We start from the raw sequence: 22,202 nt of genomic DNA, 5'->3' as shown, positions 1-22,202 counted from the left end.
TAAAAAAAATTATATAATATAAAAAGGTATTACATAGATGGAGGATTGAAAAAGTCAAGGGTAAAATAGACATTGCATAAGATAAAGGGAGAGAATGTCTATTATTCATAGTTGAGGAGAAGTTTGATTTTTAGAGCAAAATTGGGGGTGAAAATTAAATAAAAATACATTTTAAGATTTTTCACTCTTCTTAAAAAAGTATTTAATAATGTTAATCTCCAGAGTACTTCTGTACGATTTTTTTTTTAACCTTTTACTTAATTATAAATAAGAGGCAACAATTTATACGAGAGTCGATCTATTAAGTAAAAAAATGAGGTGTTTGATTTTCCAAATCGGTCAAATCTTGTATATATTAGGGAGGGACCGGATCAAAAAAAAATATTCACTTAGCTTCTTCTTTTTTTGGGTCAAAAAATGTGTACACTTATCAAATCAAGAAAGAATTAAATTTTTCTTTTTAGATTTGCCCCTATTAAGTATTATACGATCAAATCTTAATGTCTATTTAATTAAAGATAGTTTAGTTAAATTATCTATTTTTATATAAAAGTTTATATTTTTTTAAGGAATGTGAAAATGATCAAGTTGACTATTTTTGTGATCGGGGAGAAATATTTACGTCGTGGGTTGTTGGACGGCTAACGCACAGTGTGTTGAACTGAAAGTGTTTCAATGGTCAAACAAAAGACAAAAAAAGAGGGCCCAAATCTCGAAGCTTTATGTTAGGCAGCTCAATGGAAGCTTCAACTGAATCAATACTTTACTTGCCCACTAGCTATTTTAATCAACTTAGTAATGATACCTTCTTCTTACTATACTATATACCATATCTATAAATTCATTTTTGTGCATTTGTCATTTTGTTCACACCTCCAATGTTGACCAAACATTTCAAAATCAACTCTTAATCATGCACTACCTTTTATCCCATTTTCCGACCAACATGTTCACCGGAAAACAATCCCTTTATCTCATTATTCTGCTAATAAACTTCATACCAATTTTTGTAACTTCACAAACACCAACCACAACTGAACTTAACACACTATTGAAAATAAAACATCAATGGGGTAACCCAAAATCACTCAATTCATGGAACTCTACTTCCATGCCATGTAACTGGCCTGAAATTGAATGCTCAAATGATGGAAAAGTCACTGGAATATTACTTCAAGAAAAAGACATAACTTCCCAAATTCCAAGTTCCATTTGTGAGCTAAAAAACCTTACTTTTCTCAATCTTTCATTGAATTATCTTCCTGGAAAATTTCCAACTTTTCTATACCACTGTTCCAATCTTGAACATTTAGACCTTTCTCAGAATTTCTTTGTGGGATCCATTCCTGAGGATATTCACAAGCTTAAGAAACTCAAGTATCTTAATTTGGGTGGCAATAACTTCACTGGAAATATCCCATCAGCTATTGGAAATTTGACTGAGTTGGAGAGCTTGTACATGCATATGAACTTGTTTGATGGAACATTTCCAGTTGAAATTGGAAATTTAATGAATCTTGAAAACTTGGGGTTGGCTTTTAATGAGTTTTTTCCAGCAAGAATACCATTGGAATTTGGGAAGTTGAAAAAAATGAAGTATTTTTGGATGAGAGATACGAATTTGATAGGTGAAATACCTGAAAGTTTTGGAGATTTTGAAAGTCTTGAGCATATTGATTTGGCTTATAATAATCTTGAAGGTGAAATTCCATCTGGATTGTTTTTGTTGGAGAATTTGACGTATGTTTACTTGTATAGGAATCGGCTTTCGGGTTTGATTCCTGAAACTTTTAATTCTTCAAAGTTGATTGAACTTGATGTTTCTTCCAACAATTTGACTGGGACAATCCCTGAAAATATTGGAGAATTGAAACATTTGGAGATTTTGAATCTGTTTGCAAATCAATTGTATGGAGCAATTCCACAAAGCATAGCCAACATTCCAACTCTCAAGGAAATCAAAGTGTTCAGGTATGTCAAACGGCCACGTTGAGCTGAATTTGAGCGGGGTAAAATGAAATGAGTTAATAAATGGGAAAATTACAGCCAAATACCATTTGGCCATCTAATTCACAAAATATGTACATAGTGTATAGGTAGCGTATAGTTTATACTAAACATCTAATTCACAAAATATGTACATAGTGTATAGTGTATAGGTAGCGTATAGTTTATACTTATTATACATACCTATACATATAGTATGCATACCTATAAATGTAATATACATTCCTATACAGTCAAAGTGTATAGATAATGCATACCTCTGCCGTGTTTGGTAAACTAGATGGCAGAAGTATATATTTATGTAAGTCTCCAATAATAAATGGGTTGATTATTGCCCGAAAGTTACTTGGGCTATAATGGGTTAAGAAGCGGGTAATAATCCAACCAACTCAATTGTTACTAAATTTTATTTTATTTTTTTGTTTTATTATAATTTTTTAGCTCTTAACAAAGTTTTTTATTTATTATGGCTATATATAACATATATAAAAAAAAATGTTTTTTTAAAAAAAAAAAAATATTAAGACAAGATTTCTCATGTGTCATCACAATTTTTTAATGGAATGGGCGGATTAGTGACCATCCCAAGCGGATTAGTGACCATCCCAAACTTAGGCGGGTCAGATTTTCATAGACTAATTTTACCACCTCTATGTACAGGAATAAGTTGAATGGGAGTTTACCAGCTGAAATGGGACTTCATTCAAAGCTGGAAGCTTTTGAAGTTTCACTTAATTCATTCACTGGAAAATTGCCAGAACATTTGTGTGCTGGAGGAACTCTCTTTGGTGTGGTAGCTTATGTTAACAATTTATCCGGTGAAATACCAAAATCACTGGAAACTTGTTCTACTTTACGTACAATCCAGCTCTATAAGAATCAGTTTTCAGGCGAGATTCCATCTGGAGTTTGGACTTTGGTTAACATGACAAGTTTGATATTGAGTGATAACTCATTGTCCGGGGAGCTACCGAGCAAAGTCGCATCCAATTTTACGCGATTAGAGATCAATAACAACAAGTTTTCTGGTGAAATTCCGGTGGGAATATCTTCTTGGGCTAGTTTAGTGGTACTTCTTGCAAATAACAATTCATTTTCAGGTCAGATTCCAGTGGAATTGACTAGTCTTTCTTGGCTAACACGGCTAGAGCTTGATGGTAATTCGTTGTCCGGAGAAATTCCAGCCAATATAAGATCATGGAAATCTTTAGCAATTTTGGATCTTGCCAGGAACAAACTCTCTGGCAAGATTCCAGCAGCTATCGGTTTAGTCCCCGATCTTGTTGCACTAGATTTGTCTGAGAATCAACTTTCAGGTCCAATTTCACCTCAACTAGGTGTAAGAAGGATCACTAGCCTTAACCTATCTTCCAATCAACTTACCGGAAAAATCCCTGATGCATTTGCTAACCTAGCCTTTGATAACAGTTTCTTGAACAATCCCAGCCTTTGTGCTACTAACTCGCTTCCATTTCTTCCGAGTTGCAATGCCAAAGTCAGCGATTCCAAAAGATTGTCCCATCGAATTCTAGCCCTGATTTTAGTCCTTGCAATCGCTGTTTTCTTGTTTTCCGTTGTATCGACCTTGTTCATGGTTAGGGACTACAGGAGGAAGAAGCACAAGCGCGATGTTGCAAGCTGGAAGTTAACTTCATTCCAAAGGTTGGATTTCACTGAGGCAAACATTTTGTCTAGTTTGACAGAAAATAACATGATTGGAAGCGGTGGATCAGGTAAGGTGTACCAAATTTCCGTTGGCAGACCAAATGAATATGTTGCTGTGAAGAGGATTTGGAGTGATAGGAAAGTAGACTACATTTTAGAAAGAGAATTCTTGGCTGAGGTTCAGATATTGGGATCTATTAGACACTCCAATATAGTGAAGTTATTGTGTTGTATTTCAAGCGAGGATTCGAAGTTGCTCGTTTATGAGTACATGGTAAATCACAGTCTTGACAGATGGCTTCATGGAAAGAAGAGAATTACCTTGAGTAATAAAGTCATGGATTGGCCAAAAAGATTGGAGATTGCCATTGGAGCTGCTCAAGGACTTTGCTATATGCACCATGATTGCTCTCCACCAATCATTCATCGCGATGTAAAATCAAGCAATATCTTGTTGGATTCTGATTTCACGGCCAAAATTGCTGATTTCGGCTTAGCCAAGATTTTAGAGAAGAAAGGAGAGCTAAACACCATGTCTGCTGTTGCAGGTTCCTTTGGTTATATAGCTCCAGGTAATAGCAATGATCCCTTTAGCTCAATTTCTTTAACATTATCGAAAGTATGACTAATGAAGAATTTGTTAGAAAAATAGGAAACATAATCGAAGTAGAAATGACTTTGAGGCGTGAAAGAATTGATTTTCCTTAAAGAAATATTGCCCGTATACAGATTGGGAAAATACAAGTTATTCCCTTCGAGATACAGCAAAACTCATGTTTATACCTGTAGATTTTTCTTAGCCACTTCATGAAAGAAGGCCTAATTGATAGAGTTAGAAAAGTGACTATTTTAAATAGTCATCTTATTTTAGGAACACACCTGTCCATTTAAATTCAAGTTTTAAATAAAACCTGAAAATACCCAGGCTTTTAATATTTATCAAACTCATTTCGCCTTCCATCGTGGGACAATCTCACTACATACATACTACAAACTATCTAACAGAATTTACTGTTTGATTACAGAGTATGCTTATACAACTAAAGTGAACGAGAAGATCGATATCTATAGTTTCGGAGTGGTCTTATTGGAGCTAGTGACAGGAAGACAACCAAATTCCGGGGAAGAGCATACGAGCCTGGCAGAATGGGCATGGAAGCAGCACGGAGAAGAGAACAATGCCATCGATAATATGTTAGATACAGATATCAAGGAAGCATGTTACTTGGAAGAAATGAAGACTGTGTTCAGACTCGGGCTTATATGCACGAGCAACTTACCTACAAGCAGGCCTTCCATGAAGGAGGTTCTGCAGATACTTCATCGATGCAAGTTCTTTAGGAATTCTGGAGGAAAATCGCCAGATCCAGAGTATGATGTTGCTCCCCTGCTTGGAAACAACAGCGAAAAGTATATTGCAAGCTACAAGCGTATTAATTCCAATAAGGTAATAGATGATAGCGATGATGGTCTAATAATTTCCAGTGTGTAATATTGGAAATGGAGATAGTCAGACAGTGGAAAAATTGGCGATAGATGGAGATGCCAATGTAATCTGAGTCCTTGTATAATGATCATAGGATATAGGTCCATAGAATAGTGCCACCAAGTGAGTTACAAGTTTGAGTATGTACTAGGGATAGAAAACTCCTAATAAGAATGTACTGTTTTTTCTAGTTTACTCTTGGATTTTAACAGCTGTATTAGTTCACTGCTTGTAGGTCAAGCAAAATGCATCATTAACTTTTGCTTGTTTTCAGAAAGTGGAAAATTGAAAAATTAAACAGAGTAAAATGAGAGTAGAGTATGTATAGAGAATTGTCCATAAAAGAGTAATAAGTTTGAGCATGTTGTAACTCTTAATTCCTTTTGAACAGATCAAATCAATTATCTAGAGACTGCTCCAAAATTTTCATTTGTAGAGCTTGTTAGTCTTTTATAACAAGACTTTGAGCTAGTGTGTTCTGCTATAATCGAACACTTTCATCGTGTTGTAAGCGAACATTTCCAAAGAAATGATATGACGTGGACTTGATCCCTTGAAAATATAATACTCCTTATTACTGGTTGACCTATTGGAAGAAGGAAAACTTATCCTATTTCACTAAAAACAAGAAAAGACATTTGTGTTGCTCCTAGTTATTTCAGTGCTAAAACTCAATATCCTGTCTTGATGATTGAAAACCTCTATGAAGAATGCCATGCTTATGTCATGCTTCTTGAGCACTTTGGAATTGATTGGCCTTTGGTGTAACACCACTTCTATCTATCCCTGACCCTCCTCTCCCCAACCAAGACTTTATGAAGATTGAGGATGCCCTCATTCATCAGTACCTAATTGTACTATTTACTCATTGCCTGTAAATCAAATAAAGTTTGCCTCCATTGGCAATCATCGATCTCTGTTTTGTTAAATCTTGCACCCATGCACATATGTTATGTGCCAATCGTCCCTCATCGGTTGAAGAGAGAAATATTAATAGGTTTATAGGCTAAATGAGTTCTCTTTTGGGTTGAGCTCTCCCGTTTGGTCTATATACTAGTATCAGAGCCAGTCAATACGCGTGTGGCACCGTGTCCCACGAGTGGCGGCCTAGACCCAATATGGGTGCCAAGCCGTGAGAGACCCACGGTTCTCAGGCGAGGGCAATTATTATGTGTCGATTTCCCTCATCGGTCAAAGAAAGAAATATTAATGGTTTTATAGGCTAAATGGACTCTTCCACCTATCAGACTAATCTTTTTTGTTGGACTCTCCTTTTGGATCTATAACAACATACGGCTCCTTTTTGGTCTATAACAACATACAGCGCATCAGGTATGGAGAGGCCTTCCCATCCCTTTTCGCCAGAGCTTCATTGGTGTCGTTTCACCGTTCAAATATATGGATGTACTCAATACTTTACGAGAGCCAAATTGGAAGATAGCATTTGTATAAGTGCTTTTATTAGATACTCTTCATTTGGAAATCGAGACAAAGCTCTGGGAAAACCATAATGTCTCCATCTGGATAGGAAAAAAAGACTGTCGAGACCTTAACCCCAGTAAACGTCTGAACTCCATAAAGATAATTTTCTCATCTCCTGGTAAAGGGGCAAATGATAGGATAGTAACTGCAAATACACCATCTTAAACAAAATAGTACCAACATTGAAGGTTTGCTACATCACTATATAAGACAAGTCTTCATAGATCCTTGAAAGAAGAAAGTGGCAAATACCCTATTTTACAGCTCCCTTTTTTTAACATCACATGCAACTTCCTCTTTCCACATCATCTACGAGATTCATAACAAAAGAAGTAGATTAGACCCAGGAGAGTGTACACTATTCAAGGTCTCTTCTCTGACGCTGGCTCTTGACGGCAACAATAAGCAATACACTGCAGGCACATCTCCTTTTCTTTTCTTTTTTTCTTCATTTTTATCCTTTTAATTTATTTTTTATTTTTTTGGCTTTTTGAGGGGGAAGGGGGAAGGGGGAAGGGGGGAGGGGGTATTAGAAAGGCCGGATTCTCATCACTAAAACTCCTTCATCCGACTTCAAATTGGGGGCTTGAAGACCATCCACACCATAATCTGCAACCTCTTCTTACTTTAAAATGTGAGCTTGGAGACTAATCCAAACACCTCATCCAACCATCTTTAAAGCAGGCACGCTTGCTTTGAAGCACGCGAATCTTTGGAATGTCCACCAAAATTCAAGCTGTTGATTCCAGACTCAACCTGCTAGAGAGAAACCATGACAGGAACAAAGCAAGAAAGCATAAAGATAACATAGCCTATCAAATCATAAAGCACAGGTCCTCAGAAACACATGCCTTATTGCAGCCTCTTGCACAGCCTCTGGGCTTGCTCCATCCTGCGGTTCCATTGCCCTTGCGAGAGAATGGTTTGGCTAGAAAACAAAAAATTATAATCAGTAAGCTCTTCATCCTGAAAATACCAACTATAAGGCCAGATGCAGAAGAAGTCTAAGCAAGATGTGTATAACCCATGTTTCCTAGCTAATAAGAGAATTAGACAGCTAGCGGGGGACACACCACCATGTATTGGTTAGACGCACGCTGAGTAAACGAATCAAATTTAAATACCAATGATTTTTAAAAAAGAAAAAGGGAATGAAAAGCATTGCTTTTCAAGAGGCCGAGTATGTCGATCCAAAATCCTGACATATTCCCCAGCTCTAGTATTTTCAAGATCGGGATGAATCTTGACACGCTTACAATCAAAGAAACCAACTTCATGAATTTTCCAATACACTGATGATATGCCCAGCTCTTCAAGTCATAATAACCCTAACAAAAAGAAAATGAGATTGAACACTGGAAAATAAGCATTTGAACAGTAATAATGGGAAACTCTTTTTCTTTGAAAAAGATAATAATGGGAACTCATAAACGATATATAGCTTTGATGAGAAATTGGTAAAAATGGACAAGAGACTTCTGCACTCCACCTGAGACTTCTCGGCCAAGCCATTACCCAATACTCCATTCCTACTTAAACATCCATCCCCTAGTTGCGAAATCTGATCGGTCAAGCTCATATCACCCTGAAAGGACTCTTAGCTCTCACAATCTTCATCACTTCCATAAATCACTGCCATCAGCTACAATTCAAGATCCGAAACACGCAGACAGAGAAACTCACCTCGCAATTGAGGTTCTGAATGTTGGAATTTGATACAGTCATTCTTTCCGAACTTTCTGCACTACCAGTCTGAATGCATGGTTCATTATCCTGATGAAGTGATCCCAAAATCTCCGCCTTCTCATCATTCTGCAAGACTTGAAAAGTCTGGACGTCTCTAGCGCATATGTCTTCACACTGACTGAGCACCTCCTTGCTTGGGAAGGATTTTGTGTTAGAACTATCTAAATCAACTTCTCTGGAAACTCCGGATAAAGTGGAACCCCTTGACATTGTATAATTTAAACTATCAGGTGTACAAATGGAACTCTCACTCAGAGAGGCATCGTTTCTGCTGCCCAGTAGGCAAGAACTCTCAAGCTCCCTCTGTGACTCATCAGAAACGATTATCTGTGATGATCCATCAGACCAACAAGAACCACCTAGAGGAGAAACAGATCCTACCCTCTGCGGACTGATAGAAGCACGCTTTCCTGGTTTGCCCGAATATACATGAACTGTGTCAGCCTCCTGCTTCCTCTTTGGATGCCTTTCATCAGGAGACCTGCAGCCTTTAGCAACTTTCTCAGGAGTACTATGACTTGTGTTCCTAGATTGTCGCGGTCTCTTATATCCATCTGGAAAGACAAAAGGAGGAATTTGCCTCCTCCGAACATGAGATACATAGATATCCATGCCTGGTCTCCAATAAGCGTACATGCTTACGTCTTGCTTAAACTCATCGACTGTGCCACGAATATCAAACTGTTGTCCTTCTTGCACTTTGACACCCTGTTTCCTCTGCAAGCCCATAAAAAAAGCACAATGTGGGCATGACTTAGATAAGTCTACAAATTCATTAGGATACGGATGGCACTGCAACATCCCGTTCGTGTCCCGTTCTATCTGAAATGCATCAAAGGATAAACATGAGTTCCAGCGTTATAATCATGACAACTGAATTGGATTTTTCCCTCTCTGAACTTTTTCTTTTCCCTCTAGTGCTTACAATTCTCATTGATATAATAAAACCAACGAAAACAAAATATCATTATCACGATTTCCCTCCCAGAATTCTTTCCTTTTCCATTAGAGCTTTTTTTTTTTTTTTTTAAAAAAAAAAATATAGGGCAAAGGGGAAGGGATTACAAGACAGGGAATCGAACCCTCACTGACAAGGTGAAAGTTGAGGAAACCAACCAAATGGACCACTGAGATTCCCCTAATAAGCCAAAATGGTTTTTTTTTTTTTTCCATTAGTGCTTACAATTCTCACCTTAAGTGTTAGTTGTCGAAACCGGGATTCCACCCAGCCTTTCCAAGCTAGCAAATCATCATTATCGGCTGCTATAATGTCAACCTGCAGATAATTTTTGTAGACCTCAAAGAAAAGATAATGCTCAAAAAGCGCGGCCCACTGTGCTTTATTCAACTCTATCTCCTGGATGACAAAACCAAGTGAAAACAGCAAGCTACCAATCAAAATGCGTCAGTAGAATGAAAAACGAAGAAAATAACACTGAATTTTTACGTTATACCTCACAAATCTTGTTACCAAACTGAAATTGGTCCATCATTACTCGAAGAGTACTTGGTGAGACATTGTAGCTAGAGTTCATGCAAGGGTAAGCAGGGGTGATAATTGGCATATGATGGGTTCGGTCTTTTGGATTCTTGCGAGGATCCCAAACAAGAAAACCAAGCTCATCCTCTTCTATTGGGCATAGCATCACTGGATTTGGCCAACGCCATTGTGTATAAACTCTGAAGAACCTAGAAACAAGCATACTTGGGAGTGCATTAGGATAAAATTGGCAAATGCGAGCAACCAAAAGAGCCCAATTCACACCGCCAAGGAATCCGGTAACCTGAATAAAAAAGAGTGCAGAGGGAAAGCAGAAAATCATGCTCACACACTGACCAGCTTATGAATACTGTAGACAAACCAGTGAGGATGTTAAGGGAGTAAGAACTCACATTGGAATAAACACCGCGCTTTTTTGCCCAAAACTTTAAACATCTAAGAGTTGTGCGGAAGTGCTGCATAATTTTGAGAAAATCAATATGGAAGTTCAATTTTTATAGACACCAAAACACAAGAGGAAAGTAGGTTTACCTCAGCATTAGGAACTAGTTTCAGTATTTGATCGGCAACCCGGCACCCATTGAGACTTCGAACGGTTGGTTCATCCACATCGTACAGTACAGAACGATCTGAGATATCTAAATCCTGTGAATATATGAATTACAAGATCGAATTAAATGCAATTCAGCACACAAATCTCATGTAATAATATTCAACTACTACATGAACACCTCTAAAGTTTGGAAGGACATGAAATAAGGCAGACAAAGTACACATTTAAACAAGACTAATGAAGAAGCTGCTGTAAATCCACATTGATCAAATGAAAACTAAAATGACTAATTCTCGATGAATTAGTTACGACAGGAGGCCTTTAAATTCTGTCGTTTTTCAACGTAGGTATAACCTAATAAGTAAAGGATATAATCCAAAAGAGGAATGTTCCAACTTACTTCACGGACAACTAAAAGAGATATGCTTGCATAAAGGAGATCAACAGATATTCCTTGAAATTTGAATTTCATAACTGGGACATGAGCATCAGGAACTGGTTGAAGTTCACGAACTTCTTCCTTTTCAGCCAAAATATCATGCAAAATGATAAAGAAATCTTCCTGCAGAGAAAACAAAAGAAGAATAAAGTTCATCAATGCCTATGATTAATCATCAGACTAAGCAAAGTTCTGACCAGTAAATGGGAGGGACTCACATCACGATTGACATAAGAGGGACCAACACACAATGTATCTATGTCAGCTCCAGGCCCATGAACCTGCATAACCATACGAGGTTGTGACCAGCAACAACGAAATAGCGGCCCCATAGGCTATTCAGATTAATAAAAACAATAAATATAGAACTTCAATATACTATCAGAATTAATCACAGAATGCGATTGCATTTCTTTAGATAAGTTAATTCTGAAAAAAAAAATCAAGTGCTGAAATGTTACTTACTCCTAGCCGATAAGAACCAAAAGTGAATATGATAGCATTTGCATCCTCCACCATTTGATCAGTGTAGCCTCTCTGGCGAGTCAATTCTTTAACCCATGATTTTACAATCTACAGCACAATGGTACCAGTCATTACAACTTCACAATCAAATTACATCTGATCAATAAAACCATCGCGCACTTCAGTTGCCAAAACAGCTCAAATTAACTTTTCAACATGATGCCAAGACAACTTAATTTTTTTTAGAAAAGACAGCTGAAAATTAATTTTAAAACATGATGTCAAGACAGCTCAATATTAATTGGTCACTCAATGTGAATACAATAGGCATAGCAAGTGGTAGCACACAAAAATTTCTTGTTATTTTGGCCATCACAAAGAAAAATGCACCAATTTCATCCTGATATGACAGAAATTAGATCCTGTCAAACTGGATATGGATAGCATATTCAGGAATCAATTCAGTTAGCAGGAAGAGCAAGCGTGTATGGTCCACGATGATCCAATCAAAAGATGCATCAACTCTGATGGGGAAAACATTATAGAAACTTTCTCTAACAATGACTAATCAGCTAGTCATTCATTTAGATATTACTTAACTCCTTTTTATCAGATCCAAAAAGCCAAGACTGTGTGCCAATTAGAGGTCATATTATTTATCTTAAGAATATGACTTAATGAATGACAAAGGTAATGCATGTATTAACATTTCTTAAGAATTAATTTATATATCAGTTTCTGCAAAAAAAATTTGTTTTTTGAGCATATCGGTTCTGCGATTATTCGATGATGATTCTGCGATTATTCGCTGATTTAAAACCAAAACATCTTAAACCTATGGAAAGACAGAGATAAGTCTAAGAACCTATGTTGCTCGGACCCTCCAAAAATGATGCCACACCCGTGTCGGATCCTTCAAAAATGCACTACTTTTGGAGGATCCGACACGCACCCGTGTCCATTTTTGAAAAGTCCGAGTAACATAGCTAAGAACAAGGCAAAACTAAAAAGTAAAAATATAATTCAGTCTTATAGTGTTTCACTGTGTTAATCCTCCTAGTTTAGGTAAACAACTTGCAGGAAGTTGTTGCTAGCATCGAAACTCCAATATTGGATTTGCTGGCAATGGAATTTATAGAGTTACAGGTGTACAAAACTTGGTTTATACATAACAGTTGCTCAGTAGTGTATGCCTCCCTTCTCTCTATGGTATCTACGCCCAAACCAACAAAAAATGAAGCATGAGGAAGAGAATATCTGCAGTGAGACTGCAATTCTCCTTGTTAAACCAACACACTTTTTTAACGTTGTATGATTGTCAGGCACTCTCATGAAGTGACAGAATGTAGGGATGCCCTCCAGTCTAAAAGGAGGGGATAGCCATTAGACCTTCGGCCTAGTGGTGCCTTTGGCCTTGGCCAAAGGCAAGCCTACAGTTCAAATTCCAGATCTCGCAATAAAAAAATGAAGATCTCTTTTGATGAAGTAAATAAAAGAAATGAAGATCTTAATAGTGTCAAAGAAGAAAGGGTAATTTAGGTGAAAGTTAATCTGATGTTCATTATGCAAAAGCTTCAAATAAGCAACACAAAACTTACTTCCTTTTATGTTGGTACACAACTCTGCAGATCACTTTTTAGATCATGGAAAATAACCTATCAAAAAATGGTGATCATTTATGTTTCAACTGTAAAGCTAGTTTCTGACTTACCATACTCTCCTCACTTAAATTTGTTTTACCAGATAGTTTGACAAAATAGCATGTGGTGCATCCCTTTTCATTTTTTTTAGTCCAAGAGAAACAATTAATGGGCATAGAAGATACTATAGAAGGGAACACTATTGGATCAAATGACAACATTATGTTTTTTTGAAACTGGTAAATTTGTATTCCTCAGCATTAAGGATATGCTGGAGACCTTGAAAAGTGTTAGTCTAAAAACAGAAATAGAAAAGAGATACTTACAGGGATTTTAATAAGTCTACAAAATGATCTATATCCTCTAATCCTATTTCTTTACACCAAAAGTAGAAAGATACTATACAATTCCACTTTAATTTCTGAATGGATCAAATGACAACATTATTGAGAAGATGGCTTTTCCAGACTGATTTATTTTATAGGTAAAGTCGGTAATTTTATTGATGTAAATCCTGCATTAAGAAGATGCAAGGAAAGTGTACATCCAAAAGGAGAGCTTTACAGTGCACGTAAGGTGGTTTTTTTTTTTTTTTTTTTTTTTTTTTTTTTTGGATAAGGAGCAGTGCTAGGTGTTAAGAAAGTCAACTAAGGCATCCGGTTCTAACACGTCTGCTTTATCCTTGTTGCACCAAAACTAAGCAAAAGTATATACATGAGTTAAATGTCAATAATGGTATCTTTTTTGTCTTCAAAAACTCTAGAACTTCTTTCCCTCCAAATAGTCCACCATACCAAGGCCAGAATGATAACCATGTGGCCCTAGAAGAGTCGTATCCAATTTATGCCATGAAAGAAGAAAATCCACAGTGTTCTGTGGCATACAGACCATTTAACCCAAAATATTTAAGAGAAGCTCTGAATAGTGAATTTACAGCGGAGGAAAAGATGATTCACATTTTCCAAATCCTCTTCACATAGATCGCATTTGTTGCATAGAATTATGTCTCTCTTTTGAAGATTATCGAAAGTGAGGCATTTTCTGTATGCGACGATCCATGAAAAGCATCTGACTTTTCCAGACTGAATTCATGTAATAGGAGAGAGATTTCCTATTCCTTAGCAAGAAAACTTGTTGATAATATTCTTACTTCATCAACCAAAAAAAAAAAAAAGCTGAGGCCATGAAAAGGAATAAATTGGAAAAGAATTGACTAGGTAGTACAAACTATTAAAAAAAAAACTAGGTGATTTCCTCCCATCTACCTAGACCTTGGTGGGTAGCGTTACCCGATACTTGTGATATACCTGTGATAATGAGAGTAGCAAGTACCCAGTGGAATAGTTCAGGTGCGTGCAAGCTCAACTGAAACACCAATGTTATCAACACAAAAACAAATTGACTAGGCAGCACAATCGTGGAAACAGCTCGTTCCGTATTTTGGAACTTAGCTCCACAGAAGAATATGTTACTAAATGTGGAAGTGCCAAAAATTTAGATCAATTATTACTATCAATGGGTGGTATGAACAACTAAACAAGAATTCTTGAACAGAAGGCCTTAAATCAAAAAAGGGAAGTGTCGCAACCTTTTCCCCATTTTTATGCATTTCATTCTCTATTTGATGGTTCAAACATAATGGGAAGAAAAAGGTCTAGCCAATACCAATAGTAAAGCTCTTTTCACAGGGGAGAGGCCTTCTCCTAATGTGGTACTGCTGAATGACATTCTTTGCCCCAGCTTGGCAAATTGCATAACCGCACAACAACATTCTTGGCTTGTGTATCTTACTTTCTCTTTGTACAAGCTCATAAATTAGTGAGAGAACCCCCATATATACTTTTAATACAATTTAATTCCCATTTATCAGCTACTATAAGCAAGTTTTCTATCAGTTCAGCCAGTATAAGCAAGTGATACTAATTGAGTAGAGAATACAACGATGGTTTATGTGTATGACGCTTCAGAGTAATAAAGCCTTTTAGTACTCTTTGACCTTTGTTATCAGACTTACCAAAAATGGAGAGGGGTGGGGGATGGGGGAGAAGATGGAAGCAAACTAATTAGAGCACAGAGTTCTCCACCTATCTCTGCATGCTGATAGAAACTGGAGCTCAACGCGTAGGACTTTTGAGCTTCATCATTGGAAATACAAATGGCATACTTTTTCCAAAAAGAAGAGCAAGCAATGCAGACAAAATAAAATCTAAAGATGTTATTTTTCAAACATTATAGAAGGTCCAGCCAACATGCTCTATATGAAAGTGGAAACAGAAAGGAGAATTTCCGCATAGCCATTGGAGATACTCAAAAAAAAGGGACTTAAATGTTGAATGGAGAGTTCAGAAAGATAGCAGGCTTTAGTTTAACATCTTATACATCGATCATGACAATGATTTGACACAAATCCTTTTTGCAACTGATTGAGAGAAAGATGACGGGAACCGTCTCATCTAGAAGCTCTTATTTTTTATCAAGCTCACCTAAAAGCTCCTCAATATGTATTAAGGCCTAAATAACCTTGATAGTAAGTTAATAGCTTCCTCGCCGCCTATAATTTTCTATATTTTCATAATTTCACTATTTTATTCTCTATCTGGAAAGCGTACCAGCAGGCACCACTCTTATCATCCGTGACCGAAACTAAATCTAACTTATTGAGTTCTGTGAACTTTATCATCTAGAAGCTTTTCTTTTTTCAAGCTCATCTAAAAGCTCCTCAACATGTGTTAAAGCCTCAATAATTTTAATAGTGAGTTAAGTAGGTTATGCCTACCGGCAAATGGCCTCATACGCCCCTTCAGCTATAGTTTTATTTATTTTAATAGTTTTGTATTATCCTTTTGCTTTATGTGGATGATATTGCTCTCCTAGTAATGACTTAGCGTCGATATTGTATTTTCATGCAAATAGGGGACAAGAAAACTCTATGGAAAGATGGTGGTTTAATTCGATGTTGTTTAAGGAGGAGTTCGAACGCAGGATCAATGGGCAGCCTTCGTCCTATTGAAAATACCAGTGAAGATAAATGAGTTTAAGAGAAGATTAAGAAACCAGTTTCATATGAAATATCTAGGAGAATCAAAGTCTCTTTCAGAACTTAAAGTGATGAGCCCGCAAATAATCCGATTTTCACACGACTCTCTCTCTCTCTCTCTCTGGTAACTACCAGAACCACTCTTATCTTCAATAACCGAAAGCACCACTCCTATTTTCTATGTGGCACACAACTCTATACCACAGTCATTCCAGCAGCATGTTCCTCTTTCCAGTGATCCTTCCGGTGACACATCATTTCTTTGCAATAACCATCTCCATAACACCATGCCTCTTTTACAGTATTGTACTGGCAAAACCACCTTTTTTTTATAAAGTAAATACGTTTCATTAATGTTTGGGCCAACACGCACCCATATACAAGAAATATACCAAAAAAGTAGAAAAACTTTAAAAAAAAAACAGGCAAAATAGCTTGGGACCCCCCTGAACTTGTTGATTTTTATTTAGTGTACACCTAAACTATGCGTTGGCTTCATTACCCCCCTGAACTTGGTAATATGATAGTCTCGACCCCCCTAGATGCTGATGTGGCAAAGAGCGTGAACACTCAAAGTTAGGCGCGTGGAAGGGTCAAAAATCGAAAAATCAGCTTCCAAGTGGAGTATTTTTCAACTATTAATCGCCATATAATCAATATAATGATTTATTTTTTCCAATTGTGTTTCTTTTTGGTTTTTCTTAATATTCATTGCATATTTTATCCCAATTGTATTTTTTTCTTTTTAGATATAATGATTATTTATTTCAACTATGTGTTTTTTTCCTTTTTTTGGATCCAAATCTAAATAACTTAGTTGAAACTCTATTTAATTTAGCCAAATAAAAAGAAGGTTTAGCAAAAGTAATGAAGTTTAGACGGTGTATTTTCTACAAAAAAAAAAAAAAAATTGTGTATTTTTCTTTTCATGCAATTACTATTTATTTCAACTCTACATTATTTTTTCGGGTCAAATTCTTAAAATATTTGGTTGATATTTTATTTATTTCTTTTTAGATACAATGATTATTTGCTTTAACTGTGTATTTCTTCTTTTTCTGGACAAATATATAAAAATAACTTGATTAGAATATCATTATCTTTAGCCAAATTAAAAAAAAAAAAGTATGGTCAAAATATTGTTGTTTCAAGTTCTTTTTTTACAGATTTGGCCCAAAAAAGATGATCTAAATAATTGGTGAACTTAAAAAGGTAAAAAATATATATTTTATCCTTAAAAAATGCCACATGGACAAAAAAATCCATGTGGCAGCGCGTGTGTCACACGACCATGGGTTGCCAGCGTCTAGAGGGGTCGAGACTATCATATTACCAAGTTCAGGGGGTAATTAAGCCAACGCATAGTTTAGGTGTACACCGAATAAAAATCGACAAGTTCAGGGGGGTCCCAAGCTATTCTGCCAAAAAAACATGATTTTCTACAAGATACCCAATCTTCTATAAAACACGCAACATCATGGGTGCACCAAAAGAAAATAAGTGATAGGAGGCTACCATCAACTTAACAAAATTCATCTCTACCCCTTTAAAAGCTCTCATATTTCTTCGTCTCTAAATAACCCACATAAGTGCAAGTGAGGGGAACAAATAAAACTTCCATGCGAAATTGCAGATATCAGAATTTATTCAGCTGCTTTAGAGACAAGTTCTTCCACAACTATTTATTTTTCTAATTTTTTTAATAGTAAGCAAACTACTATTGAGTACTCCACTTAAGTTTGATGGAACATATAAGAAAGTAAACTATTACCGCTAAAATAGTAGAATGAGACATTAAAAGAGTTAGGTTCTCAAGTTAAATACTGTCACGTATTGAACAATATCATAGGCGTGTTGTCTATAACACCAATAAATAGGTGCATCTTTTATCAGAAAATCATTTGATAAGAGCTCTTACATCACTGATAAGATTTTCTTTTCTTCTTTTTGCTTTTAACACAGATTCTATGGTACAACATCAAAAAAACTTGAACGTGGAAGAATTTTTCCTTTGGCTTTTGGACAAGAGGTACAGTCTTCCAGCATTCCTGTTTTCCTTTTGTTGTATTCTGTCATGCACTATCCATCACCATCTAAAGTACAAACAACATTATGGGTTGAATTCAATCCCAACCAGGCAACCACTAAAGCTCTGAGTGTTCTGCCAGGGATCTATCCCACACTTCCTTAGATATTTCATCCCTAAAGCATCCGATACATCTTCCCACTAAAGCTCTAAAACATGAATAATCCAAAGCGCAATAAAACCCAAGTGATCTAATTCTTACATATCCTTTAGGATGAAGAACTGACTAACAAATATGGACATCATCATGATTATTAGCAATGCCTTCAAAACAGTTGTTTAATTGCAGGGCTCAACAAGAAAGTCTTAACTTATTCAACTCCGCCCTAAGCCAAAAGCTGTAATCGAAGGCTAATAATCAACACCCCAACCCCAAAAGAAAAGATCTTTTTAACTTCTCATATAGTGTTTCCATTTGCTCAAAACCCAAAATATCACAGCTACCTGAATTTATAATACTGTACAATAAAGCTGCAAATCAAACACATATTAACAACTCATGCAAAAGCTAAAGCTTGTTGCACTACAACTACAACTACTACATACCCAAGAGATAATCCCACAAGTGGGGTCTGGGGAGGGTATAGTGTACGCGAACCTTAACCCCACCTCGTGGAGGTAGAGAGGCCGTTTCCGAAGGACCCTTGGCTCAAGTGCAGCAAATCAAAGCAGTTATGAAAAGGAAATACGGCAGTAAAGAAAACATGGCAACTATTCACAAAAGAACAGTAACAACAACAAAATAATGCATAACCAAAACACAATTAATACTCCCTCCGTCCCAATTTAAGTGTCTTAGGTTCCTTTTAGGTCTGTCCCAAAAAGAGCGTCTCTTTCTATATTTAATAAGTTGACAATTCAAACACCATACATGGCAAGTTTAAAACCACAAATTCAAAGGACATTTTAGTACATTACACACATCTTTAAATTTTGAAGCACAAGATTCAAAAGTCTACCTATACCAGTGTTATCAAAAGCCAAAAGTGCAAAAAAGCTCTAAGGTTAGCTGGGGCTTCAAGCGCAAAGCGCAAATAAAGCGTGGGCTTTAGTGGAAAAAAAAAAAGGCGCAATGGTACAAAATTACAAACATATGTATGTTTACTCCAAGACTAATAATGGTAAGCATGAATAACAAATATATGGACAAAGAAACTGTAAAAACATTACGATAAAGTAAAATATCAATCATCTAGTGTCACCTCTTCAAGAGAGACTCAATGGCAAGGAAAAGTATGTCTTAGAGCCTTGATGACGACACTGAAGCGCACATAAAGCGAGGCGAAGAGCTCAACGAGTTTTGAGCCTCGCTTCAGGGCTTAAGCGCGCCTTTGACAACATTGACCTATACTCTATTTCTTAAAATCCGTGTCCGGTCAGACTAAGACACTTACATTGAGACGGAGGGCGTAATTTAAAAAAAAAAAAAAAAAATAGAACCGATTAAGCTAATACTACTAAGCTTCAAACTTTTACCTGATCAAGCTGATGCAACACTTCTTCTCTCCTAGCTGTCTCTTCCTCGCTCTCATACAACTCTGAGTCCTTCAAAAACTACCACAAAAACTCAAATTCAGTACAAATTCATAGACAAAATTGAATTAAATTAAATCACATGACCCCAACATAAAATATTACGCCACGTAGCCACATTTTCAATTTACACAACATTACAGCTGGGGAGAAAGCATTCGATATAATGTATTAACCTTGTATAATAGTGTATAATAATAGTGTACAAAAGGTGTTTATACACAAATATGAGCTAAACTGGGTAACAAACTCAAAATATGGGCTAAAGCGTGTAAATATTTTCTCCCAGTAGACATAGAGCATAATTTTCCCTTAAAAAGTTGGTACCTTTTCTAAGGCTTGATTTCTTAGAAGATCTGCGTCGGTGGGGCCAGCAAGAGACAAAGGCTTAGTCACACCATACTTCTTCGCCGGCGGCGGCGTTAAGCTCTCCGAACCCACCATCAATAAATAATAAAGAAAACCCTAATTACGAAATCAATAAGAAACAAAAAAAAGACACCCAAAATCGAATCTTTACAGATCAGGGCCAACAAAGTGGGCAAACGAGAAATTGAGTGAAAAAAGTGGGGAATTTCATATCTCTATTGGATGAAAATGAACAAATCAAAATCCTAAATTAGAGAGAATTGAAAATTAGAGAGAGAGAGATCTGGGGAGAAAGAAAAGGTGGGGAAGGAAGATGGGAAAAAGGGGTCAATGAAAGCGGTTTCTGAGGTGGTTGAGTTGAGCCCGACGCAACAACAGAGGTGTATGATTTGTGGATTGCTAGTCAAATTGGTCAATTAATTACATTTCTTTTCTCATCCTCCAAATCCACTTGTTTTTGTTTTTTGTCTTCTCATACTACTACTGTACAGGTGTATTTTCCTCAAAAAATGAATCTATAGATATTTTTCATTAAACTAAATAGTGTAGTACTAGTAGTAATTTGATTTAAGTACTCTATTTGGAGATAGGACTATAGAGGTAGATATTTGTGGTTGTATAAAGATAAACGTTGTGGACTATGTTAAATGACAAAAACATTTTCCGTGACAATATGTGGTATAGTACGAGTATAATTTGAAGCTATATATCCTTTTCTTCTTAAAATAATAAGTAATAGTACAAGTAAAAGTTGATTTAAGCACTCTAGTTGGAGAAAAGGACTAAAGAGGTAGATATTTGTGAGATAAAAGTTGTGGACTACGATAAATGGCAAAACATTTTCCATGGATGTTGATGTGATTTGCCCGAGTCCTTTTTCACAAGTGCTTACGTTGATTAATAATTAAATTTGTCTCGTTTTTATTTCTTAACTAAGTAGTTACTATTTTAGCCCGGAAAACATGGAAAAGGGTGGGAGAATGCAAATAATTCACCTATCCTCCATTTTAAATCTACTTTTTCTCAAAGTGAATACATTTATTTATTTAATTAAAGACTTATGAGTCATTGCATAGAGCACGGGTGGACGCACGTTCATCTAAGTGGTGTCAAGCGACACTGCCTCGTCGAAGTTTTTTATGAAATACACATATAAGCAATTTACAAAACGGACATATACATTTAAAAGACACCCCTTGACAATCGTCGTTGCGCGGCCCAACGATCAGGAGCACTTATTCCAAGCCTATAATTCTCAGGGCTTAAATGGATTCGATACTTGTCCTCCTCAGGCTTAAAGGGATTAAACCAGTACATCACTCATTGTTTTGTAATAATTGATGCTACCAAAATTAATTAACATAAAGTTTTGAAAAACATTACTCCTACTTCCCCCAAAAAAAAAACTATTACTCCTTTATTATTGGTAGTGTAAAGCATATCGAGTTCGATTGATTGAACTCGTAAAACTAAGACTATATTCACCATTGATTATAGTAATTTATCGATCACTTTTTAAAATATTGACTCCACTTACGGAAAATTCTGTATGCTTCATTGACATAAAAAAAACTAGTCTAGATTAGTCATTATAGGGAGACTAGTCTAGTTGGAGAAAGGCTTATAGAGATAGACTAGCCATACATGCCTGCGCGATGCACGGGCCGAACATGTCTATTCACTTTAATTAGTCAGTCTTTAAGGTTTGTATTTTGAAAATAACTTTTAAAAACATTCTAATTGTTATTATATTTAGCAACACATATAAAATGTATTTTATGTACCATCACTTTAGTTATAATTAAAAAATGGAGTTTAAAAATTAAAAACATATGATGGAATACGTCTTTGAGATGGAAAGAGTCAGAATTTTTTCTCATTGTCATGACAGTGAAAGTTGTTCATCGATGTGAAAAAGAAAATTAGTAAGAAAATGAGGGAAAATTAATATTTTGATTCTAGACTTTTTCTTTTAAATTATTTGATATCTTATATGTATACCGACAGGTTGATATCCATTTTAATTAACTAACTGTTCAGATCCAAACATAAGAACCATTGTTGTATATATTGGATTTTTTTAAAAAGCAAAACTAATAAAATATTTTTATTAAATTAATTAAAAAATATATTATAATTTTTTATATTAACAATTATAGATAGAAAAAATTGTTACAAAGAAATCAAAATTAG

At 36.0% G+C, this 22,202-nt stretch overlaps 2 protein-coding genes across 10 annotated transcripts; one reads left to right on the top strand and one right to left on the bottom strand.

The window, feature by feature from the left end:
- Positions 1 to 795: 795 nt before the first annotated feature.
- On the top strand, positions 796 to 5,419 carry LOC132029678 (receptor-like protein kinase 5). Its single transcript, XM_059418989.1, has 3 exons — positions 796 to 1,971; positions 2,668 to 4,244; positions 4,698 to 5,419. The coding sequence occupies exons 1-3, from the start codon at positions 914 to 916 to the stop codon at positions 5,162 to 5,164; spliced, it is 3,102 nt and encodes a 1,033-aa protein (XP_059274972.1). The 5' UTR covers positions 796 to 913; the 3' UTR covers positions 5,165 to 5,419.
- Positions 5,420 to 6,759: 1,340 nt separating this feature from the next.
- On the bottom strand, positions 6,760 to 20,424 carry LOC132029679 (nuclear poly(A) polymerase 4-like). 9 transcript variants are annotated; one of them, XM_059418992.1, is made up of 14 exons: positions 19,968 to 20,424; positions 19,584 to 19,661; positions 11,345 to 11,452; positions 11,098 to 11,160; positions 10,841 to 11,002; positions 10,419 to 10,532; positions 10,280 to 10,342; positions 9,841 to 10,170; positions 9,579 to 9,662; positions 8,324 to 9,208; positions 8,130 to 8,225; positions 7,844 to 7,968; positions 7,492 to 7,568; positions 6,760 to 7,396 (listed from the first exon to the last, which is right to left on the bottom strand). In XM_059418992.1, exons 1-13 carry the CDS (start codon positions 20,082 to 20,084, stop codon positions 7,493 to 7,495), a joined length of 2,301 nt encoding a protein of 766 aa, XP_059274975.1. In that variant the 5' UTR covers positions 20,085 to 20,424; the 3' UTR covers positions 6,760 to 7,396; position 7,492. The 9 variants fall into 9 exon arrangements, with proteins under 9 accessions (XP_059274975.1, XP_059274974.1, XP_059274973.1 ...); XM_059418991.1 differs by having other exon boundaries at positions 6,760 to 7,399; positions 9,579 to 9,743; positions 19,968 to 20,423; XM_059418990.1 differs by having other exon boundaries at positions 9,579 to 9,743; positions 19,968 to 20,422.
- Positions 20,425 to 22,202: the final 1,778 nt, after the last annotated feature.

Source organism: Lycium ferocissimum, chromosome 9 (genome assembly GCF_029784015.1).
Source record: "Lycium ferocissimum isolate CSIRO_LF1 chromosome 9, AGI_CSIRO_Lferr_CH_V1, whole genome shotgun sequence".
In the NCBI taxonomy this organism is placed as follows: Eukaryota; Viridiplantae; Streptophyta; class Magnoliopsida; order Solanales; family Solanaceae; genus Lycium; species Lycium ferocissimum.
This window is presented reverse-complemented; position numbering and strand designations above follow the sequence as displayed.